Source organism: Barbus barbus (assembly GCF_936440315.1).
Source record: "Barbus barbus genome assembly, chromosome: 5".
Taxonomy (NCBI): domain Eukaryota; kingdom Metazoa; phylum Chordata; class Actinopteri; order Cypriniformes; family Cyprinidae; genus Barbus; species Barbus barbus.
The window spans coordinates 27,180,528-27,200,461 of record NC_136733.1 but is presented as its reverse complement, the minus strand read 5'-3'; the positions used below and the strand labels follow the sequence as shown (position 1 = coordinate 27,200,461).

At 38.4% G+C, this 19,934-nt stretch overlaps 2 protein-coding genes across 3 annotated transcripts; one reads left to right on the top strand and one right to left on the bottom strand.

The window, feature by feature from the left end:
• Positions 1–213: 213 nt before the first annotated feature.
• Positions 214–1,595, top strand: LOC306869765 (insulin-like). 2 transcript variants are annotated; one of them, XM_079416671.1, is made up of 3 exons: positions 214–307; positions 404–588; positions 1,350–1,595. In XM_079416671.1, the coding sequence occupies exons 2-3, from the start codon at positions 411–413 to the stop codon at positions 1,496–1,498; spliced, it is 327 nt and encodes a 108-aa protein (XP_079272797.1). In that variant the 5' UTR covers positions 214–307; positions 404–410; the 3' UTR covers positions 1,499–1,595. The 2 variants fall into 2 exon arrangements, with proteins under 2 accessions (XP_079272797.1, XP_079272796.1); XM_079416670.1 differs by having other exon boundaries at positions 259–307; positions 385–588.
• Positions 1,596–1,750: 155 nt separating this feature from the next.
• LOC306869764 (rho GTPase-activating protein 35-like) lies at positions 1,751–19,336 on the bottom strand. Its single transcript, XM_079416669.1, has 7 exons — positions 18,595–19,336; positions 9,899–13,865; positions 8,082–8,223; positions 7,571–7,648; positions 7,149–7,280; positions 6,870–6,975; positions 1,751–6,784 (listed from the first exon to the last, which is right to left on the bottom strand). Exons 2-7 carry the CDS (start codon positions 13,625–13,627, stop codon positions 6,418–6,420), a joined length of 4,554 nt encoding a protein of 1,517 aa, XP_079272795.1. The 5' UTR covers positions 13,628–13,865; positions 18,595–19,336; the 3' UTR covers positions 1,751–6,417.
• Between the last annotated feature and the right edge of the window lie 598 nt (positions 19,337–19,934).

Sequence of the window (19,934 nt, the reverse complement as noted above, 5' to 3'; positions counted from 1 at the left end):
AGATCGTCAGCACAGGCTACTAGACCTGCGTGAGCACCAGAATGTATTTGTCTTTCGTGAGCATAGTAGCACTCAGGAGTTAATGTGAATTAGTTGGGCAAACACCTCTAATGTGGCATGTGTAATTGGACAGTCACTTAAAAGTGTTAAAGTGTGTTTGCGCACAAGATTCGTTTTCCGCTGATTCAGGCAAAGACTGCAGAACCTGCCTAAACACATGTATAAAAGTGAGAAGCACACGCTGTTCGTCCCAAACCTTCTCTCGTCTACCATCTCTGCTATTCCTTGTCCTCTGCTTCAAGAACAGGTATGTGACCAGCAGGATGCTAAATCAACAGATAGTGCTATTGTAACTGGTGCTGCATGTAGTTATAAAAAGAGCAGATATCTGTCTTTCTGTCAGTGTTACCATGGCAGTGTGGCTCCAGGCTGGTGCTCTGTTGTTCCTGTTGGCCTTCTCCAATGTGAACGCTAATGCAGGAGCCCCGCAGCACCTGTGTGGATCTCATCTGGTTGATGCCCTCTACCTTGTCTGTGGTCCATCAGGATTCTTCTACAACCCCAAAAGAGATGTTGACCCTATTCTGGGTAAGGAAGACTGTTTTAGTAGAGCATCTTTGAAAAGTATGCAAATATGGGAAGAGATACTGGGAAACTAATAATACTCTGGATACTGCAAAGATATACACCTATCCTGTAATTAATGCATTTATTATTGTATAGTATACATAGTATGTTTTGTGTGCCTTTTAAATGCAAATACATTGCATGAAGAAAATAATACTAACATAATAATATTGGCTAAAATAATGGTAATGGTTAAGCTATTTTTAAATATTTTATAATGTGATTTATTCCTGTGATGGCAAAGCTGAATTTTTAACAGTCGTTCTAATCTGCTGATTTGGTGCTCAAGTAACATTTCTTGTTATCAACGTTGGACTACGTTGATATTTTTGTGGTAACTGTAATACATTTTTCAGGATTCTTTAACGAGTGGGAAGTTTAAAAACATTTAGGGCACTTTATTTGAAATAGAAATGCAATTACTGTCACTTTTGATAAATAAAAAAGAAAGTGAATGGTAGTGTATATGTATAAAATATGTATAATGTGTAAAACAACTTAAAAAGTACATTTACAGTATATCATCAAGGTTAGACATGACATTTTGGGCAGAAGGCAAAACAATTTTACCTCTGTGGCAAAGAATGAGGGTCTGATCTGATTGTCTTCATTTTTTTATCCAACTGAACAGGGAACTTCAAAGAAGAGCAATAAGTAAATTTGGCCCTTTATATAAAACTAGACTAATGTCAGGATTTTCCCTATTGTTGTATTTTTTTCAGGTTTCCTTCCTCCAAAATCTGTCCAGGAAACTGAGGTGGCCGACTTTGCATTTAAAGATCATGCCGAGCTGATAAGGAAGAGAGGCATTGTGGAGCAGTGTTGCCACAAACCCTGTAGTATCTTTGAACTGCAGAATTACTGTAACTAAAGAACCTGCCAATGACTTCACCACTTGTTTGCACACAGGCACAGGCCTTAATGCTCTTGACTTGTTTTTCATAGAAAATAAAATTTTGTCAAATGAATGCAGGAGTTTTTGTATCTCTACATTGCGATTTAAATAAGGTATTTAAAAATTCCAGTCATTTAAATGAGAAAACAGTTCAGTTTTATTTGACAAGTTAAGAATATTAGGATAAACAGGAATAATTCACATTAGTTCAGCCCCATCTGAGCTTTCCTGATTGAAATATAGACTGTGCTCAGATTCTGAAACTTTTGGTTCCATGATTAAACCTCAAAACCTCTAGAGTTGAGTCTAAGTCTAATAACCTATCCAGCCAAACCCTGGGTTAGCCCATCATAACAGACATCATTTAATAATGAAAGACTAAACGGTATTATAGCAAAACAGCCTGTTTAATTCTGAGGGCCAGAGACGTGAAAGTGGTCATAAAAACTAGATTTTGGTGCAACATTGACAAGGCAAAAAAATAAAAAATAAACACACTATGGCTTTGTTACTAGTGGTACAGTTGCAAGATTGTGATCCTTTTTCGAAATATGTATTATAAGGCCTTTTTAATTTTTGACATTTGCTGAATGCAAGCTTTTTAAAAATAAAAATGAACTGTTATCATTCTGAGGTCGATATTTCGGAAATTCTGTTTAACAATGTCCAACCAAAAAGTATGTACTTTAAAAAAAAAAATTGAATACTTTTTACACATTTAATTCTGACTATATATTGTAGCCTCATATGTGATTATAAATATTAAATAATAATATAATAATCTGAGAAGTCTGTTCTCATGAACTCTTTTTGAATACAGTAGGTTTGAAAATATACAGTGGCATCATCCGTTTAGACAGATAAATATAAATTGGACTATTCCACAATATTATTGGTTTTTACCAATATTTAATGAACAAATAAATTTATGAAACAATGAACAAATAAATCTAGCCTTGGTGAGCAAAAAAAGAATGTGTCGTATCAACCCCAAACATCTGAACTGTAGTATATAACCAGTATTAATAACAAAATATTCAATCTACATATAAAGCATGTCTAAAGTAAGCTCAATGAGAAACACAAAAATTTAGAACATTATACATGTAACAAAATCGATTTATTGTTTGTTCTCATTTATTTAAAGTCCTCCTGACCCGCCTTCATCACAGGATCATTTTGCTGTTTTTTTCCATCATAATTAAATACATATTTTTAATCAGACTCATATTCTGAATATTGAAACCAGCAAAAGCCTCCCCGTATAGATCTTCGGTCATGCATGCTTTTATACTAGCCTAACACCATTTAAAAAAAAAGAAGAAAAGAAGAAGCTTAAATAAGAAGCAAGAGACTAAGCACCAAGACTTTTTTCTTTTGTTCATATATAAAAGAAACAACAGGTTAGATTACAGTCAACTAAAAGGCAGTGTGTTTTGCACTTCTAACACACAACCAGGTCACCACTACAGTGAAATGTCCTTCATTTGAGTGGCACAAACAATACCAAGTGAGCCACATGAAAAAGCCACTCTGTCAGCTATGAATCTCAGATGCCACCTTACAACCTTTTTTCTCTCAAACTTTTTAAAAAGCATAACATAAAGGTTTTTTTCTTTCCCAACATGAAAGGAAATAAACCAACTACTCACAGCAGAAAGAGCTTCTCTGCTAATTAATAGAAACTAAAGGCACCAGGAAGAGGATGAAACAAAGTGGTAGGTGTGTGTGTGTGTGTGTGTGTGTGTAAGTGGTCAAGAGTCTAGACTCTTCTCCCACAAACTAACTCAGATACAAAAATTAAATAGCTATGAACAGGTTTTCTCTTTAATTTACATTTTCAGTCATGTAACTGGGCTGTTTCATGCGCTCATATATTTATTAAACATAGGCTACCTGCTGATTAACGTATGGCCACAAGAGGGTAGCAGAACATTCAATTACAAAGAGCAAGAGTTGTTGAATTATAATGGACTGACCCTTGATCTAACTTGCATTCAGACAGTACAACTGATTTGAGTCAGACTTTTTCTGATTACAATAATGTTATTTTTTGTAAAGATAAAATTATTTAAAAGATTCTGTAGAGGCTTTCATCTCAATCATTCTGATTAATTAATGTTACAATTACAGTATTTAAAGTGAGATGTAATGTTAAAGTGAGAAATTTCATGTGAGTTTATACTGAAAATAACCATGAAATACAGTTTCAGTGTCAGATGAGAATTTTCACAATTTTCAGAATTTTGACTAATGCTTACTTAGTAGTTTCTAGGTAAAGTTTATTAGTAAACTCAGCAGGTCAGGTGTTGTGAGGAGCACTTTCACACATTTTGATTGTTTAAATGACTCCTAATGTTGCACCATCACAACTAATCAGGGCTGCTTCTTTTTTTCACCAGTATTCCATAAACTGGCTTTAACACAATGCAACAACGGACAGAGAATAAACAAGTTTTCACATCAGACTTTTAGGAGAAAATCAAAATCTTGTCAAAAACAAAAGTAAAATCCAAAGTCCTACTTCTACAAACACTTCTACTTAACAGAACGTTTTGTGGCACACTTAAAGGGCCTCAAATGATAACCATCACAGTTATCCATCATTTTCTTGACCAATCACATTATCTTGAAGAAAAATTGCATCCTTACAAGTATAACACACAGAGATGGCAGTATAAACATCTGGACTAGTTGCTAATTCAAGAGTTTTCAAGCAGTTTGCTGGAAATCTCTATATGAAAGGAAAATATTACACTTCAAGTAAAGTGGGGATACTTTCAGTTTTGTTCAGCCTGGTAGAAAAGCAGCAGATACACAGAATGAAGAGGATCAGGAACGAAAGCGTTGTCTAATCATCAAAGATTTGCCATATGGGCTTATTTGTCAAGTATATGAGCTGAATCTGACATACTCATCCCCAACCCGTCATCAAAATATGTACACCTGGTGTTGAACCCTCATCAGCCACATTGCACTACTTTGGTACTTCAGCTTTTCTACCTTGGCTGGATAGAAAAAGGAAGTGGCATTTCAAGCAAAACACGTTTAGGAATAATTTCCTTCACATCAGAAGCTTTGTGGTTTAAGAGAAAAAAAATAAGGTAATATACATATAATCTACACATTCGATGAATCATTGTATCATTACACATCATGGATTTGTCCAGAAGAGTTTAGACAGAACATGGAGATGGTAGAAGCAGAAGAAGCAAATCGTGCCATTCCAATCCAGTCACATGGAAATGACAACGGAAAAAAGGTGAATTAAGGTCCATGTTAGTTAAACTTCAGACTGTACAAGAGGTCCAAAAAACATACTAATAGAGGACAAAAGACATACTAATATGAATGTAGAATCATCAAGAGTAAACTTCAGTCCAGGATTAGGCTTAATCTGTGACCACTCTACATTCACCTTGAAAAGGTCCAATGATCTTTTAAACACAACGGCAAAAATGGGAACCAATTATTATTCAGTGTCTCAGTTCACAATACAGGTCTATATAAAAAGACAAAAAAGTGCTTTAGATTATTAAAAACAATGGAGTTTGTAAAACAGTCAAACTGGGCATCAGTAAAAGGCTTTCAACATGTATTTGTTTTGTTTTTTAATTTTGAGTCCAAAATTAAGGTGTGAGTTTTGAATTGCTGATTCAGAGTCTAATGTTTAAGGGTCAGAGTAAATCTGCAGTCTCAGTGATCTTGAGCCCCACACCAGCGCTAACTGGAAGTGCATTCCCTAAAACCACGTGATATCGCTGCCATTTAAATCCCAGCCTTCAAAGAAAGGGCATGTATGCTCCCATTAGGTGAATTTATGAGCAAAGATCCACAGGAGACACTCAGCAAAGCAAATCCTCGTCAACATCACCTTTTAGCCTATCAGGTGTCAGAACTTCAAGTCTTTAAAGCAAGGAATAAAAACATCCTCCGAAATCCATGGTATATTTAGAGTTCATATAACAAAATAGGCATGGGGTAGAAACCAATAATGGTAAAGTGGAACACAACAGCCAGGCAAAGTGGTGAATATGGTTGCTGCTAAAGTGATTTCATTCATCTTTTTGAAATAAAGATAAAATGAGAGAGAGAGAGAGAAAGAGAAAGAGAAAGAGAAAGATGAAGTAAATTCTATTATTCTACCAAAATGTTTTTGAAGTGAAAGGCTTGAAAACGTGTGAGTACTTCATGGATTTGATGACTATAGTGTCCTTTATACCACAGATCCATATGGAGATGTAAAGAGAGAGAGAGCAGGAGAGAAAAGAGCAGATACTGTTGTAAAATGAAATGTAAACACCTTCTACTGAAAGAAGAACACAGGAAAATCCTTCAAAACTGTTTGTATCCTTCTTGATTTGAACATCTATATTCACTCTCTAGAAAATAACACCTTCCCCCTTCTGTAATAAACTACATAAAGGGCAGTGCTGACATGGTGATTGGAGTCTTTGTTGGTTACACACTTTAAAAAGAATTTTTGAGAGTTCATAAGCGCACAGACCTTCATTTTGTGTGTGATATGTTAATAACTGTAGATAAGGGTGCTCTGTACAACAAAGGGTTTAGATATAAACCTAATCAAACACACCTGAATCAGATAATCAAGGTTTGTGGTATATTAAAAATTACAGATGTCTGTTAGAACAGGTTGGAACTAAATTCTGCAGAAAGGTGGATTTCCAGGAGCAGGACCGAGAGCTCAGAATTGTTTTTTTTTTTTTTTACATACAACACTGACCTAAACAAGCTACATGTTTTAGAGGCTTTTAGATGTGTGTGCAGAGCATGTATGTAGATGTGTATGCATGCATTGCAAGTGTGTGTGTGTGCAAACAAGTTTTTGGGTGTGTGTAGTTCACTAAATAACGGGCCACGTGATTTTCCCCATCTCACAGTGTTTGTGGTTCTCCAGGGGCCGTGTGTGGGCTCTGGGGGGGAGAATGTGGTGGGGATTGCAGAAGGGGGGTAAAATGTGGGGTTGGAGGGTAATAAGAAGGAGCGGCTGTGGGGGATGGGGGCAATCCGGAGGGCACCAGTGGTCCAGGGGGTCCGAAGGGGCCAGTGGGTGACTCAGCAGGAGGCTGGTTGTAAAAGAAGAAAGCACATTGATGGATGAATGTCTCAATGATTGTCTGGTAGGTGCGTGTAGCTGTCAGGGCATCCATAGAGGTGAAATCTGGCCGCATCAGTGTTGGCCAGAAACAGATGGAGAGATTCTCGCTGGTCATTAAGTTGACTCTGTTCCACTGACTAACCCTGAGAAAGAGAAACAGAGATTTAATGTCTCTTCCCTTTAACTGATCTTCAATAGTTAGCAACTGCAGGCAGTTTTCAAACTCACTTGTTTAGATGGCTCATTACGTATTTGAAGACATCAAAATTCTCCCTGGGAAATCGTCTTAACACATCCTTCATTGTGTGAAGCCTCTGTTCTCGATCATTAATTTCTATGCACAAAAAATGAAAAACTTGATTATTCCACAGGCTTAGACAGGCATGGTGTTATGGATGACATAACATCCAATTTTGCTGCCTCTGCATGCAACACTTTATTATTTTAGAATTAATTTACAATTTTATATTCTTCACAAAAGCATTTATATGCTAAGTGAAATCTTACTGAAAGCGTCCACTAGCTCCTCCTGTGAACTATAAGGAACCAGAGGCTCAGGCAGCTCAGAGAAAAAACTTTTCATTGCTCCGGCAACTGTATTCACAGTGAAGTCCTTCTCCACAAGGTCCAGATTATGGTCTAAGAGGAATAAAAATAATAATAAATGAACAAAGTGAGAGCGATAAAATGAGGGAAGCAAGAAAAGAATCAAAGAAGAACATGAGCAGTAGAGCTTATCCATCAATATGATTTTGTGTGTGTGTGGAAATAAAACACAATACATTTTACATTAAAAGCTTGTACATCCTGTCAACATGCACTCATACATACTATATGCAACAATATGTGCCTTAATACCATAAGACAATCCACCATCATATTAACATCTGTAATCCACAACAATTTTATTGAAATTCTTCTGAACTTACCCTGTTCGAACTGTCTCTGCATGCTCTCTATCTCCGACTTATTCCCACTTACCCTGTAGATACCCTCTGTTGTCAGACCTGAGAGAGAGAGTGTTGATTAACAAGATCATTTTAGTGTACATATTTCTATGACTCATTGTAAGCATTTTAAGACATTATGTACTAATTACTGCCAAAATACTTTTTGAAGTGTTGAAGACAATTCTACAAACTGCTACTACATACAGGTCTAATATACTGTGTTTCTGGCTATTATTTTAAAATTCTAAAATAAAAAAAGAAATCATATTAATATGGTTTTACAATCTTCATTGTCAGACCATAACTGAAACCCAGTCAGGAAAAAGAGTGAACTATGTGCAAAACTATGCTGTGGTGTGATTTATGACAGCTACAGCCCATTAAGCATCTAATTTTAACTGGACACTGCAATAATGATAAGCTTATATGGTTCCCTAAGCACAACTGTTTTGGGCTAAGTATGATGGTGTAACAGCAGCAGCAAATGTACCTGTGGCCTCAATATAACGAATAGACTTGTCAATGAAAACTGGAATAGGTCGTTCAAGGGAAACCACATTGACCAAGGGCACCCCAAAGTAGTTACTCTCCAAGGGCTTAGAGATAGAATGACGAGGCTTTGGTCTTGTTTTCTGCCAAAAAGCAAGAGAAATACAGCTTATTTGACAATTACACAAGACAACGAGCATGGTTTTCACTAGGATTCGTCGCGACTAGTCGATTATTAAAAATCGTCGACTTCATTTTGCTCGAGTCGACTAACCGGCAAAATACCGGAAGTGGCGCATTTCACAGACGAGAACCATACAACACATTTTTAGACTATTTTCCAAGGCTGTATGATATATTAAACCCATTTAAAAATCCTAATTAAGCATAATTGTGAATTCAGAAAAGCTATGATTTAATTAAATAATTATATGCGATGCATTTCTAACACCGTATATGGTCTTTAATTATTTCCATGCGTATAGTTAAGTAGTACATTATGCGTCTCACAGTGGCTCAGTTCACAGTAGCTCCACAGAAACTGTTACATGTGGAGCATCTCAAACTCCATCTCTGCATGTTGTTGTGAGTTTGGGTTTATTATAACGTTCATCTGGGAACGCATCAGATTTGTAAGGTAAATCATTTATAAATCTACACAAACAAGGGAGAATACATCGAGATTTCAAAATAAAAGCTCAACCCCTCACTCTGAGTTTACACGGTTTGATGTCCACATATTCATGTAATTACAGCGGCTGTAGCATTTCTGTCCTAAAGAAATGGACAAATATTAAAGATTAAGTGTACGTTTGAATTAAATGCTGCTCGGTCAATATTAAACGGTAATGTGTAAAAATAATCGTCAGGCCGTCGGCGCCTCCTGCAGGCCTTTGTTTTAATGCGTAATCTACATTAGCTCTATTGTTTATAATACATTTTGTATTTTAACAGTTTTGTTCAATAAAACCATGATTTTTTGCTTTTGATGCTATATTTGAACTAATTATTTTTGTATCATTGCTATTATATATGTACTTTAAGCCATTTTAAAAGCTATTGTTCACTTAAATCCATTTTTATTACCACAAAAAATTATATATATAATTATAGGGCCCTATGAAATCTGTTTTATTTCCAAATTCAGTTTTGTTAAATTTTATTAATCAAAAAGCCTAATTAATTGAGTTTTACAGTTTTATCTGTACCAAATTCTGTTTTCCATTATTTTCTGTATTCCATTTAAATTGTTCCATTAAACTTTAATAATAAAAAGCATATCCAATTAATTGATTTTATATTTTAAAAAAAGTATTTTTTCAGAAATACTGCACATTTAAATTATTTTAAAAAAGTATTTTTTCAGAAATACTGCACATTTAAATTTTTCACCTAAATAAATTCTGGTAAATAATATTTCTGGTAAATAATCCTTTAAAAAGTGTTTTTGGATTTTAATTTTATTATTATTAGACATGTGGATATGTTGTCATTCTCACACTATAATACTGAACTGTGATTTCAGTGATTTGGACATGAGATGGACACTTGCTTCTTGCACTCTATGTTGCTTTAAAAAAGGATTTCATAGACATTTAGATTTCATTTGGTTTAATAAAATATTTTAAGTAAAATTGTTGATTTTTTTGCGGGAAATTAGTCGTTTAGATTAATCAAAATAAAAATAGTCGTTAGTGGCAGCCCTAGTTTTGACTCCTTAATGAAGCCTCCAAAATTAAAATAAATATTACAATGTTAAAAACACATGAGCATACTTTTTTAAAAGCCATGTAAAATTTGTAAATAAATGAATCTTACTTTGCCTGGTCGGCGAAGACTTTTTAGTATGTTCCTCTTTTTGGGATCTTCTCCTTCTTCATTGAGTATGTCTGCCTTTAGTCCTGAAACATCATCCTCTTTTGACCTTGAGAGAGTGCCAATCTCATCATCGCTACCAATGGAAAAACTAGTGCGGAAACTGCTGAACTTCCCCAGACGTTTGGAACGATCACGGTAGAGACGTGGCTTCACCCGTGCAGCTGAGAACTTGCGACGTCTCTCCAATGAGCTGCCATCCCCTTCACTGTCTGAACCATTGCCTCCTCCATTGGAGTGGATCCGATTGGAATTGCGGATAGTAATAATTTTGCCCTGTGTGCTGTCATGTGGCACAGAATATATGCTGTCCTCATAGCTGGGGCGGGGTTTAGAGACAGCATCCATTGGCTCAGCGTAGTCTGAAGGATCATAATCTCCTCCTAGAGGCCACGTCACATTGGATGTAAGGGAACGGCGATGGCTGACTGCATCCACATACGGATTAAAATTTGGTTTTCTAAGATCAAATGTGACACTAGGTTTAGGTCTTACTTGTGGAGGAACTTTATTATTTAGCTTGTTCTCAAAGGTACTAAGGTCAGAGATCACAGAGAATGTGTCACCTGAGTCCAGGTCAGGCAATTTGAATCCACCGTGAGAGGTGAGTGTACCATCATGGTAAGGTGGGGAAGCTTCCATGTCTTCCTCAGAATCTAACAGCATCGTTACAGGGCTTGGGGAGCCACAATGTGGCGAATACATGTTCTCATTTGTGTTACTGGCTTCTGCAACGTTTTCATACATATGACTGGCCTCAACAATGGTTCTCTTTTCTAACACCTCTGTGAAAAACTGTTCCAAAAGGTCTAGTTTGTGTAGTCCTCCAATAACTCCTCCAACACCACAGATAATACTGCAAAACCGTCCCTCAAGTTCACGCGCCAGTTCTTCACCTTGGACTAGCAACTCGTGAGCAGTCTCAGAGTCAAGAAGTTCAGTCCGGGTTTCCCCCACTGCAAGCAGCTGAACTGGGACAATGTCCTGAACCTCACACAAAAAGGCACACAGGGTTTCAAAAGAAGCCTTGCGGCTAGCAGAGTATACAGCAATGTAGCCATGCACCAGCCGACTCTTACGAGTGGCAAAAGAAGCATGGTATGACATTAGAGTCAGTTCAATTGTATGCTTGTGACACCCAATTGTTTGTTCTAGCAGCACTGAAGTGCCACTTGTCTGAGGAGAGGTCGGCTTGCAATGCTGAGGAAGCAAGAATGGTGCAAGGAGTTGATCAATGTCATAGGAGTCTCCACACATTAGACACATGACAATACGCAATTCAGCCTCTGGACTCTGATCCTGCTGTAATTCTCGAATACATGGAGGCAGCGGAGGTGCAGGTGGAGAACAGCTACGAAATGTAGAAGTCCTCCTTGTTTCAAGTAGAACCTTCAAGACCTGATTGATCTGCTTTTCATTTACATTTCGCCCATAGCCAGTGCCTGGGGAGGCAGGTTCCAGGTAGTTGCACTGCAGTTTTATGGCTACCTGCTGACCCTGTGAGATTAATGCTTGAGCAGTCTCACCTCCAATGTCACCCAGTCCACCAACACCTCTTTTGGTTACTAGTAAGAGTGACAGGGGAAGCTGAGCCATATGGTTGTCCCTTCTGCCAAGTGTGGACTCTCGCAACTTCTCAATACTTTCGACAATGTATGACAAGGACTCTTTTGAATTGTACAAACACAGGCATACATGGGGAGTAAATGTGGATGTATGAAATGAATTGACAGGAAGTCTAACATTACCCTCAATGGGCCGAAGGACAAGCTCATACATTCTACCTTCAAGCATATAATGATCGTCGTTTGTACACAATGCCCGAATCTCATTGGCTAATTCTCTGGCAAGCCCATCTTTGCCCAGTATAACAAGATTGATCCTATCTATCTTTCCATCAAACATATTGGACTTTCCAAAGGAAGGGTATTGTGCAGGGAAGCACGAAGCTAGTATTTGCTCAATTTTGTTGTCAACACAGTGTGGGCAGTTCGGACATGTTTCCTTCGTGGGGTGATATACAAAATGGATGTGTTTCAGCACTAAAGCATCCCTTTCGGCTTGCAATTTCTGAAGCACCTTGAAGCGTTGTTCTTCACCTAACACTTCTTGAATTGCTCCCATCTTCTCTTTACTAGGTTTGGCATCTACCTCAAGTTCATAGAAGAGCTCAGAGTACTCCAACAAAAGCTCCTGAAAATCCTCTTTTGCCCTGTCTATGATTGCTTTCTGGTGCCGGTTATAAATGTCCAAATATTCTGGCTCCTCAAGCCACTGGTAGAAGTCTTCATTCATGATGAAGCTTCGTGCCTCCTCCCAGGGTTTGCCAGGGGTAACGAAAGGTGATGATGCCAGTTTTGCTTTGAACTCATGACGCATCTGGGCACGCTTGCATTCGTTGCGCAAGTGTTCAAGGTGTGCATCAAAGATTATTTCAGCAGCCGTGGTGTCTAGCACATCAAAGGGGATGCGCTCATCCTCCATGTTGTCAAGATGTGGTGTGTCCTCCCATGGTGCATCATCCAGTACCACAAACCAGTGATCAAAGTCTTTTTTAGACTCAAGGACCTTCTGGACCCCAGACCAGCTCAAATGTTCAATTTCATCCAACTCGGACACTAAGCTACTCAAGGCGAGTGGAAGAGCGCTCAAGTATGCTTTACGACGCCTTTCAGTGTGTTCCTGTTTTAGCCTGTGAATGTGTTGTTGAAATAGCTTCTTAGCCTTACCAGTACCTTCTAAAAATACATATTCCTTGTATTCAGGTGAAGTCTGCATTCGTCGGCTAACATTGGGCCACATTTCATTGTGATTCTTAACAATGTGGTTCACTAACCACTCATAGTGGTCCTTTGCAGAAGCAATTAGTTGACTCTGGTGTTTCAGTGCCTCAAAGTAAGGTATGATCTTGGGCTTACCTCTTCCCTTATCAATGAGCTGTATCAAGGTAAGGAAAGCCAAATCAACATTGACGTTGGATCGTGCCGACGTTTCAACAACCTGCAAGTTCTTTTTTGTAAGGGCAAAGGTATGAGAGTCCTTGATGTATCGCTCCACACCCTCATCACACTTAGTGAGAACCAGCACAATAGGCTTTTTTGTCTTGCTTAAGTGATTGTACAAGTTGGTGACAAATTTCATTTGATCATCAAAGTTGCGGTTCATACCACGACTGACATCAACACAAAGCAGAAAGCCATCCACCTGCAACTTGCCTTCGGGCATTTGCTTCTGTTCGAAGTCTTGCTCCAGTCCCAACTGATCAGTGCAGAAATACATGAGTTTTTCAGCAGAAGCCAGTTTGGTGGAGGCAGCTCTTTTGATGTAGGGCTGTAAGGCTGTGCTGCGATGGGGCTGGAAAGTCTGGTCATCAATGAATTCGGTCTGCTCAACCACATGCATTCTACAGTCTGCACCATCTTCCAAAACTCTCCCCACCTCTCCCCAGAACAGGAAGTGGTCATTGTTGACAACCCGGCCACCGAAGTCACTTGTACTTAGCACAGAAGTGTGATCAAGATGGAAGTCATCCGCACTAGGACGGACAAAGCGGTTACAAAGGCATGATTTGCCAACTCCACATTGCCCCTTCTCCTTCTCCGTTCCCGATAGGCCAACAACAACGAGGTTGTAGATAGGCATTCGGGATTCTTGCTTTTTAGCCATCATCATCGTACACAGGCATTCATCTTGCCATGCCCCAAAGGATGACAGAGGCAGACTCTTTAAAACGTGTCCATAAAATGTTAAAGGCCCTGTATTTGATTTACAAATTAGTATTTAGTTCTGATGTTTCAATCATTCTTTTAGGTCAAGAAAACTGCTTGTATGTTCTGCCCATATTTGAGGGTACTAATCAGAGATGAGACATGAAGAAGTGAAGAAGGCAGAAGCAGGAATTGGGGCTAGCCTAAATGAGAAAAAGAGGGAGAAAGAACAAAACAATTATCTGCAAAATTGTGTGCTTTGTTTGCACAAAAGGCAAATTTAAAAGCATTTTAACCTACACCATGAATTCCCACAGATATTAAGATGATATTCAATTCACATAGTATAACCCTATATTAAACACTAAATCCCTTAATGTACATAGCAATTTAAATAAATACATTTCAATATGTTTCTAATAATGTTTCTTCAATAATATTCTAAACAAACATAAGACATACAGTGGGGCAAATAAGTATTTAATACACTGCCGATTTTTTAAGTTTTCCCACTTACAAAGAATGGAGAGATATGTAATTTTCATCGTAGGTACACCTCAACTGTGAGAGACAGAATATATATATTTACAAAAAATCCAGAAAATCGCATTGTATGATTTTTGAATAATTAATTTCCATTTTATTGCATGAAATAAGTATTTGATACAATAGAAAAATAGAACTTAATATTTGGTACAGAAACCTTTGTTTACAATTACAGAGGTCAGACGTTTCCTGTAGTTCTTGACCAGGTTTGCACACACTGCAGCAGGGATTTTGGCCCACTCCTCCATACAGGTCTTCTCCAGATCTTTCAGGCTTTGGGGCTGTCGCTGGGCAACACAGAGTTTCAGCTCCCTCCATAGATTTTCTATTGGGTTCAGGTCTGGAGACTGGCTAGGCCACTCCAGGACCTTGAAATGCTTCTTACGGAGCCACTCCTTAGTTGCCCTTGCTGTGTGTTTGGGGTCATTGTCATGCTGGAAGACCCAGACACGACCCATCTTCGATGCTCTTACTGAGGGAAGGAGGTTGTTGCCCAAAATCTCACGATACATGGCCCCATCCATCCTCCCCTCAATACGGTACAGTTGTCCTGTCCCCTTTGCAGAAAAGCACCCCCAAAGCATGATGTTTCCAACCCCATGCTTCACGGTTGGGATGGTGTTCTTGGGATTGTACTCATCCTTCTTCTTCCTCCAAACACGGCAAGTGGAGTTTATACCAAAAAGTTCTATTTTGGTCTCATCTGACCACATGACCTTCTGCCATGCCTCCTCTGGATCATCCAGGTGGTCTTTGGCAAACTTCAGACGGGCCTGGACATGTGCTGGCTTGAGCAGGGGGACCTTGCGCGCGCTGCAGGATTTTAACACATGACGGTGTAGTGTGTTACTAATGGTAACCGTTGAGACTGTGGTCCCAGCTCTCTTCAGGTCATTGACCAGGTCCTCCCATGTAGTTAGGCTGATCCCTCACCTTTCTCAGGATCATTGATACTCCACGAGGCGAGATCTTGCATGGAGCCCCAGTCCGAGGGAGATTGACAGTCATCTTGAATTTCTTCCATTTTCTAATAATTGCGCCAACAGTTGTTGCCTTCTCACCAAGCTGTTTGGCTATTGTTCTGTAGCCCATCCCAGCCTCGTGCAGGTCTACAATTTGGTCCCTAGTGTCCATAGACAGCTCTTTGGTCTTGCCCATAGTGGAGAGGTTGGAGTCTGATTGATTGAGTGTGGGAACAGGTGTCTTTTATACAGGTAACGAGTTCAAAGGTGCAATTAATACAGGTAATGAGTGGAGGATAGGAGGGCTTCTTAAAGTCAAACTAACAGGTCTGTGAGAGCCAGAATTCTTCCTGGTTGGTAGGTGATCAAATACTTATTTCATGCAATAAAATGGAAATTAATTATTCAAAAATCATACAGTGTGATTTTCTGGATTTCTTTAAAAATATTCCGTCTCACAGTTTAGGTGTACCTATGATGAAAATTACAGATCTCTCCATTCTTTGTAAGTGGGGAAAACTTGAAAAATCAGCAGTGTATCAAATACTTATTTGCCCCACTGTACAATTCTAATCAAAAAATCTAAAGTTCTGATTATGGATTTCTAGCAATACAAGACTGACAGATCTATGCTAGCAATCCTACACAATACAAAAAAAAAACTACAGTAGTCAACATTTGAAGTGGATCATAACCTTTCATCAAAGTTGATCTTAAACAAAACAATACCCCTTCTTGTCTTAGAACAACTTTGATTAACTTTTTTAGTTCACTTCAAAGTCCTTCAAAATCATCTATTAACACTTGGTTTCATGATGTGCTTTGATTTTAAAAACTGAATTTGAATACTGTTTGCTAGTTTCTGGTTATTTTGGGTTTCGTTTTTGCGAGTTGCCCAATATTAACCAAAATGGTTATTATTTAAATGGCCACATTGCTTGCATACAGTATGTTGGTTGGCCATTTAATAATGGTGCTTTCATACACAGCAGACATTAGCAATAATTCCAGCATGTAATTAATCCACTGTTATCCTTAGCTAGTGCTGCTATTTAAAGACTTAGGAAATTCCTTATTAGTTCATTTGCAGGAAATAAGTCTTCTGTTGTCTGAAGTAGTCACTTCACATCTCAAAGTTCACATAAATGTTAACATATACTGTAAATAAAATACCAAGGCTCCCATATTCTTACAGCCAACACCATATTAATGACAACTTTTACAATATTTCATTGTCTGAATGTCACTGGTGCTTGTCAGTTCAACTTTTAATTCCAAACATTGCCAGGGTGTTACTAGACGGTTTCCAAGTCATTCTGAGCGGTTCGTAAAGTGTTGCTATGTGGTTGTTCAATCATTCAAGTTTCTATGAAATTCCAGTTGTAGATATGAATCAGGTTGTATAATGTGTGATTACTCAATACTACTTACAAAATACTAAGGTACAATATAATAAATACAGAAAACCTTAAATAACAGTAAAGGTAATTACTTCCCCTCCAGTGAACTGTAGCATTTGGCAGTTAGGGTCAAACAGTTAACCTACATTTTCAAAGTATTTGAGTATGATATAATAGCAAGCACATTTAAAAAATAAGAACCAGTGAATAGAATATTACCAGCATTTAATGATTTCTTTCTTTAACCATCTCTGTATTATTTCAAACACAATAGCACACCCACAACTCCATCATTTTCTCACTTATATGTCATTCCAAACCCATATGGCTGTCTTTTTTCCATGAAATGCACAGGGGGAAATTTTAAATAATGAAGTTGATTGCCGTTTTCCATGCAATTACAATGAATGTGGACTGGAGCTTTCAAGCTTCAGAAAGGACAAAAAAGCACCATAAAAGCATCATAAGTGGCTGACGTGATGGGCTATTCCATGTCTTCTAAAGCCATTTTATAGCTTTATTTGAAAAACACACCAAAATTTAAGTTGTTGTTTCAAGTTGTTACTTTCATGTTACTTTTTTGCTTTACTGTAGCTTGACGGCCCCAGTCCTCATACACTTTCATTATACTGAAAAGAGTGGGCAGAATATTCTTACCTTCTCACAGAATTTGTGTTTTTTGTTCAATTAACTGTTATCTAAGGGCATTGTCACATACTGTGTGCAGTTGTGGAAATCAGTATTAACTGTATGCATTTATTGTAAATTAGACAACTAAATGGGTGGCATTTTCAAAGAACGTATTCAGAAATCATTTATTTTATTCACTGAAAAAAAGAATTCAAAAATAATATGCAACCAGATCCCTTCGACAACAATTCTTGCACTTTGCAGCAAAACAAAGGCACATACAGTATTTACATTGTTGTATTGTTATGAATGCATTAAAAAAATCTTTATTCATCACCTAATTAGTGCTGTACCAAATACAATAAAAAAATTCTAGAGCTATTCCTGGACGATGCATTACTCCAGCTTACTTTTAGTGGTACAGTACCACACACAGGAAATGTTTTGCTGGTGAACCCTCAGGCAATATCTGGTGTTGTAAACTTAAAAACACAAATACAGACCCTGTCTGGCAACAGAGCTCAAAGTAGGCGATCCACAGGCGGGTCAGGTGCAGTCCAAGTGGGTGCTAGGGACAATACTGTTCGATTGCTACATGATATCTGAGTCTACCAGCTGTTTAGACTTACCTTCTACACACACCAAGACACAACCTGATGTTATTCTGACTTCCCTGTACTTGCTGTAGTCTACTGTGTTGTTAGACACAGAAATATATGGCTTGAATATACATCAAGCACTGTTGTGGTTGTATGTGCATGGCAAAATAAAGACTCGTAAAGAATCCTACGGCACACTTTTCAAGCAAAACACACGTGAAGTTCTGAACCCTAAAAAAAGCAACTGCTAAAGGAGTTCACTCCCAAAGCCAAGGCCCAGCAAAGCCTAAGCAAGAAAGCTACGTAATGCGGATGTCATGGTTCTGAACTGCCTTCCTTTGAGCGGCTCAGCTGTCTGTGTGCTGCTGCAACAGAAATTACACACTAAACTGTCTGTGACATTTTCCTCACGTATTTAAATCAGAGCATGCAGTTCTAATAAATTAGCTCGACTCATCTACGTTGGTTTATTCTACAATGCAGCGTTACATAGCGACTAACAAGGTGCACATCACGTGAGAAAATAGTCTGCCAATTTATAACATTCTGAGATTATTAAAGTGCAAGATAAATCCGTTTTCAGTGCAACCAAGGCGCTGCCTGCACAATAGAAAGCACTCGCTTGTATTTGTAGATACAATTTACATTCTGCAGCTACTGCTCCACTCCTTATTTAAAGATATTCGACTTATAGGCTTCTTAAACGGCTGGAAACTGTCACGTATGTGACACGGTCTACTTTGCTCGCTAATACTTGTTTTAATTAAAGACCGGGGTTAATACACACATACATACCAGTGCCTTTCTCCGTCCTCCCTTTCCCTTCTCAATCCCTCTTCCCTCGTCCAGGCCAGCGCAAGAGGGCTTACAACCGGCTCGGTCAGTGTTGTTGGAAACCAGAAAGAAAGGAAAACAAAAGACTACGTAAAAAGCCGAGGACATTAAATTCCGTGGGGGCTGTTAGATTGTGGCTTGACAGACTTGCAGTTTCCAAGGGATGTTTTTGTCAGGCGCAACTTACTGATCTCGCGTTCGCATAGAAACGGCTGTGAAAATCCACCGACGTCTAAACATATCCTAACAAAGAAATGTCCTTTCTTGGAGGCCAGTCGTTTCCGTGCAGAAAAAGGCTTGTTTTAATTTCTTCCTCCGGCCTAAGCACGTTGGTTTTGATCTGTTACAATGCCCTTTGTTGTGGCCACAAAATGCTGATTTCACCGTGAGCAGACAGCATGCAGCGATGCCTTTACACTAAGACACAACATCCAGTTTTTGTAGCCAAATCACCAGCAATCTGGGCCACGCATGTCTTTAAATTTTACGATATATAGCCTACACATTGTGCGTGAGGGTGAAAGTGGTTATCCAAGCCTCCCAGTAATGGCGGTCCCTTCGCCCGAGCCGAACTCTGAGTCTGCCCTCTTTCGCTCTCCTTTTTTGAGGATAAAAGAGGGTTACTGAGACAGCCGAGACTCGCCCAGTGGCGCATGGACAACAGCACAGCGCTGAGCCAATTACAAGAGCAGAGCTCTAACGCGCGCGCGCGCGGACGCAGGCCCGACCTAAAGGCGAAGCAGCATCCTTTCAAAGACAGACTGATTGATGTTGTTGCAGATGATTGTGATCGTATATACAGTTCTAAAAATAACTGTGTGAAGCAGTATCTTAAAATATAATGCGTCTGAGTGTAACACGTGCTCTGAAACCATGTGAATAACTGCGCATTGTCAAATCTCGCTTTCAGTTATCATATTCTTTTGACATAGGCTACTATTTGACACAATACAATGTTCTTTAAAATGGTAAGAGATTTCACAGAAAGGATAATTTGAGTTTTATTGTATTGTGACAGTATACATAGATCTTGTGAATGAAAATTAACTATTAATTAAATTAACTAACAAAAAGAAAATAAAGCTCCACTGTACATTGAGACATGGAAAATGGTCATCCTTGGTGAATTTATTGAGGTGTCCGTTGACCTGCACAAAACGAGAGAAAGAACTGTAAGTTGGGTATTGAATAAATGGGGATCTTTAACATCTACATTCTGTTAATATACTTGTATGTGTTTCTGAGATAACGAGACCATGACCTTTTAAAAGTCATTTAAAAAAGCTTTCTTGACAGAAAGT

Coding starts and splice junctions, on each gene's coding strand:
- LOC306869764 (XM_079416669.1), bottom strand. CDS start 13,627: ATGATGATGGCTAAAAAGCAAGAATCCCGAATGCCTATCTACAACCTC. Junction 7,649..8,081: donor TCGTTATATTGAGGCCACAG/GTACATTTGCTG, acceptor TCTCTCTCTCAG/GTCTGACAACAGAGGGTATC. Junction 6,785..6,869: donor GTAATGAGCCATCTAAACAA/GTGAGTTTGAAA, acceptor TCTCTTTCTCAG/GGTTAGTCAGTGGAACAGAG.
- LOC306869765 (XM_079416671.1), top strand. CDS start 411: ATGGCAGTGTGGCTCCAGGCTGGTGCTCTGTTGTTCCTGTTGGCCTTC. Junction 589..1,349: donor AGATGTTGACCCTATTCTGG/GTAAGGAAGACT, acceptor TATTTTTTTCAG/GTTTCCTTCCTCCAAAATCT.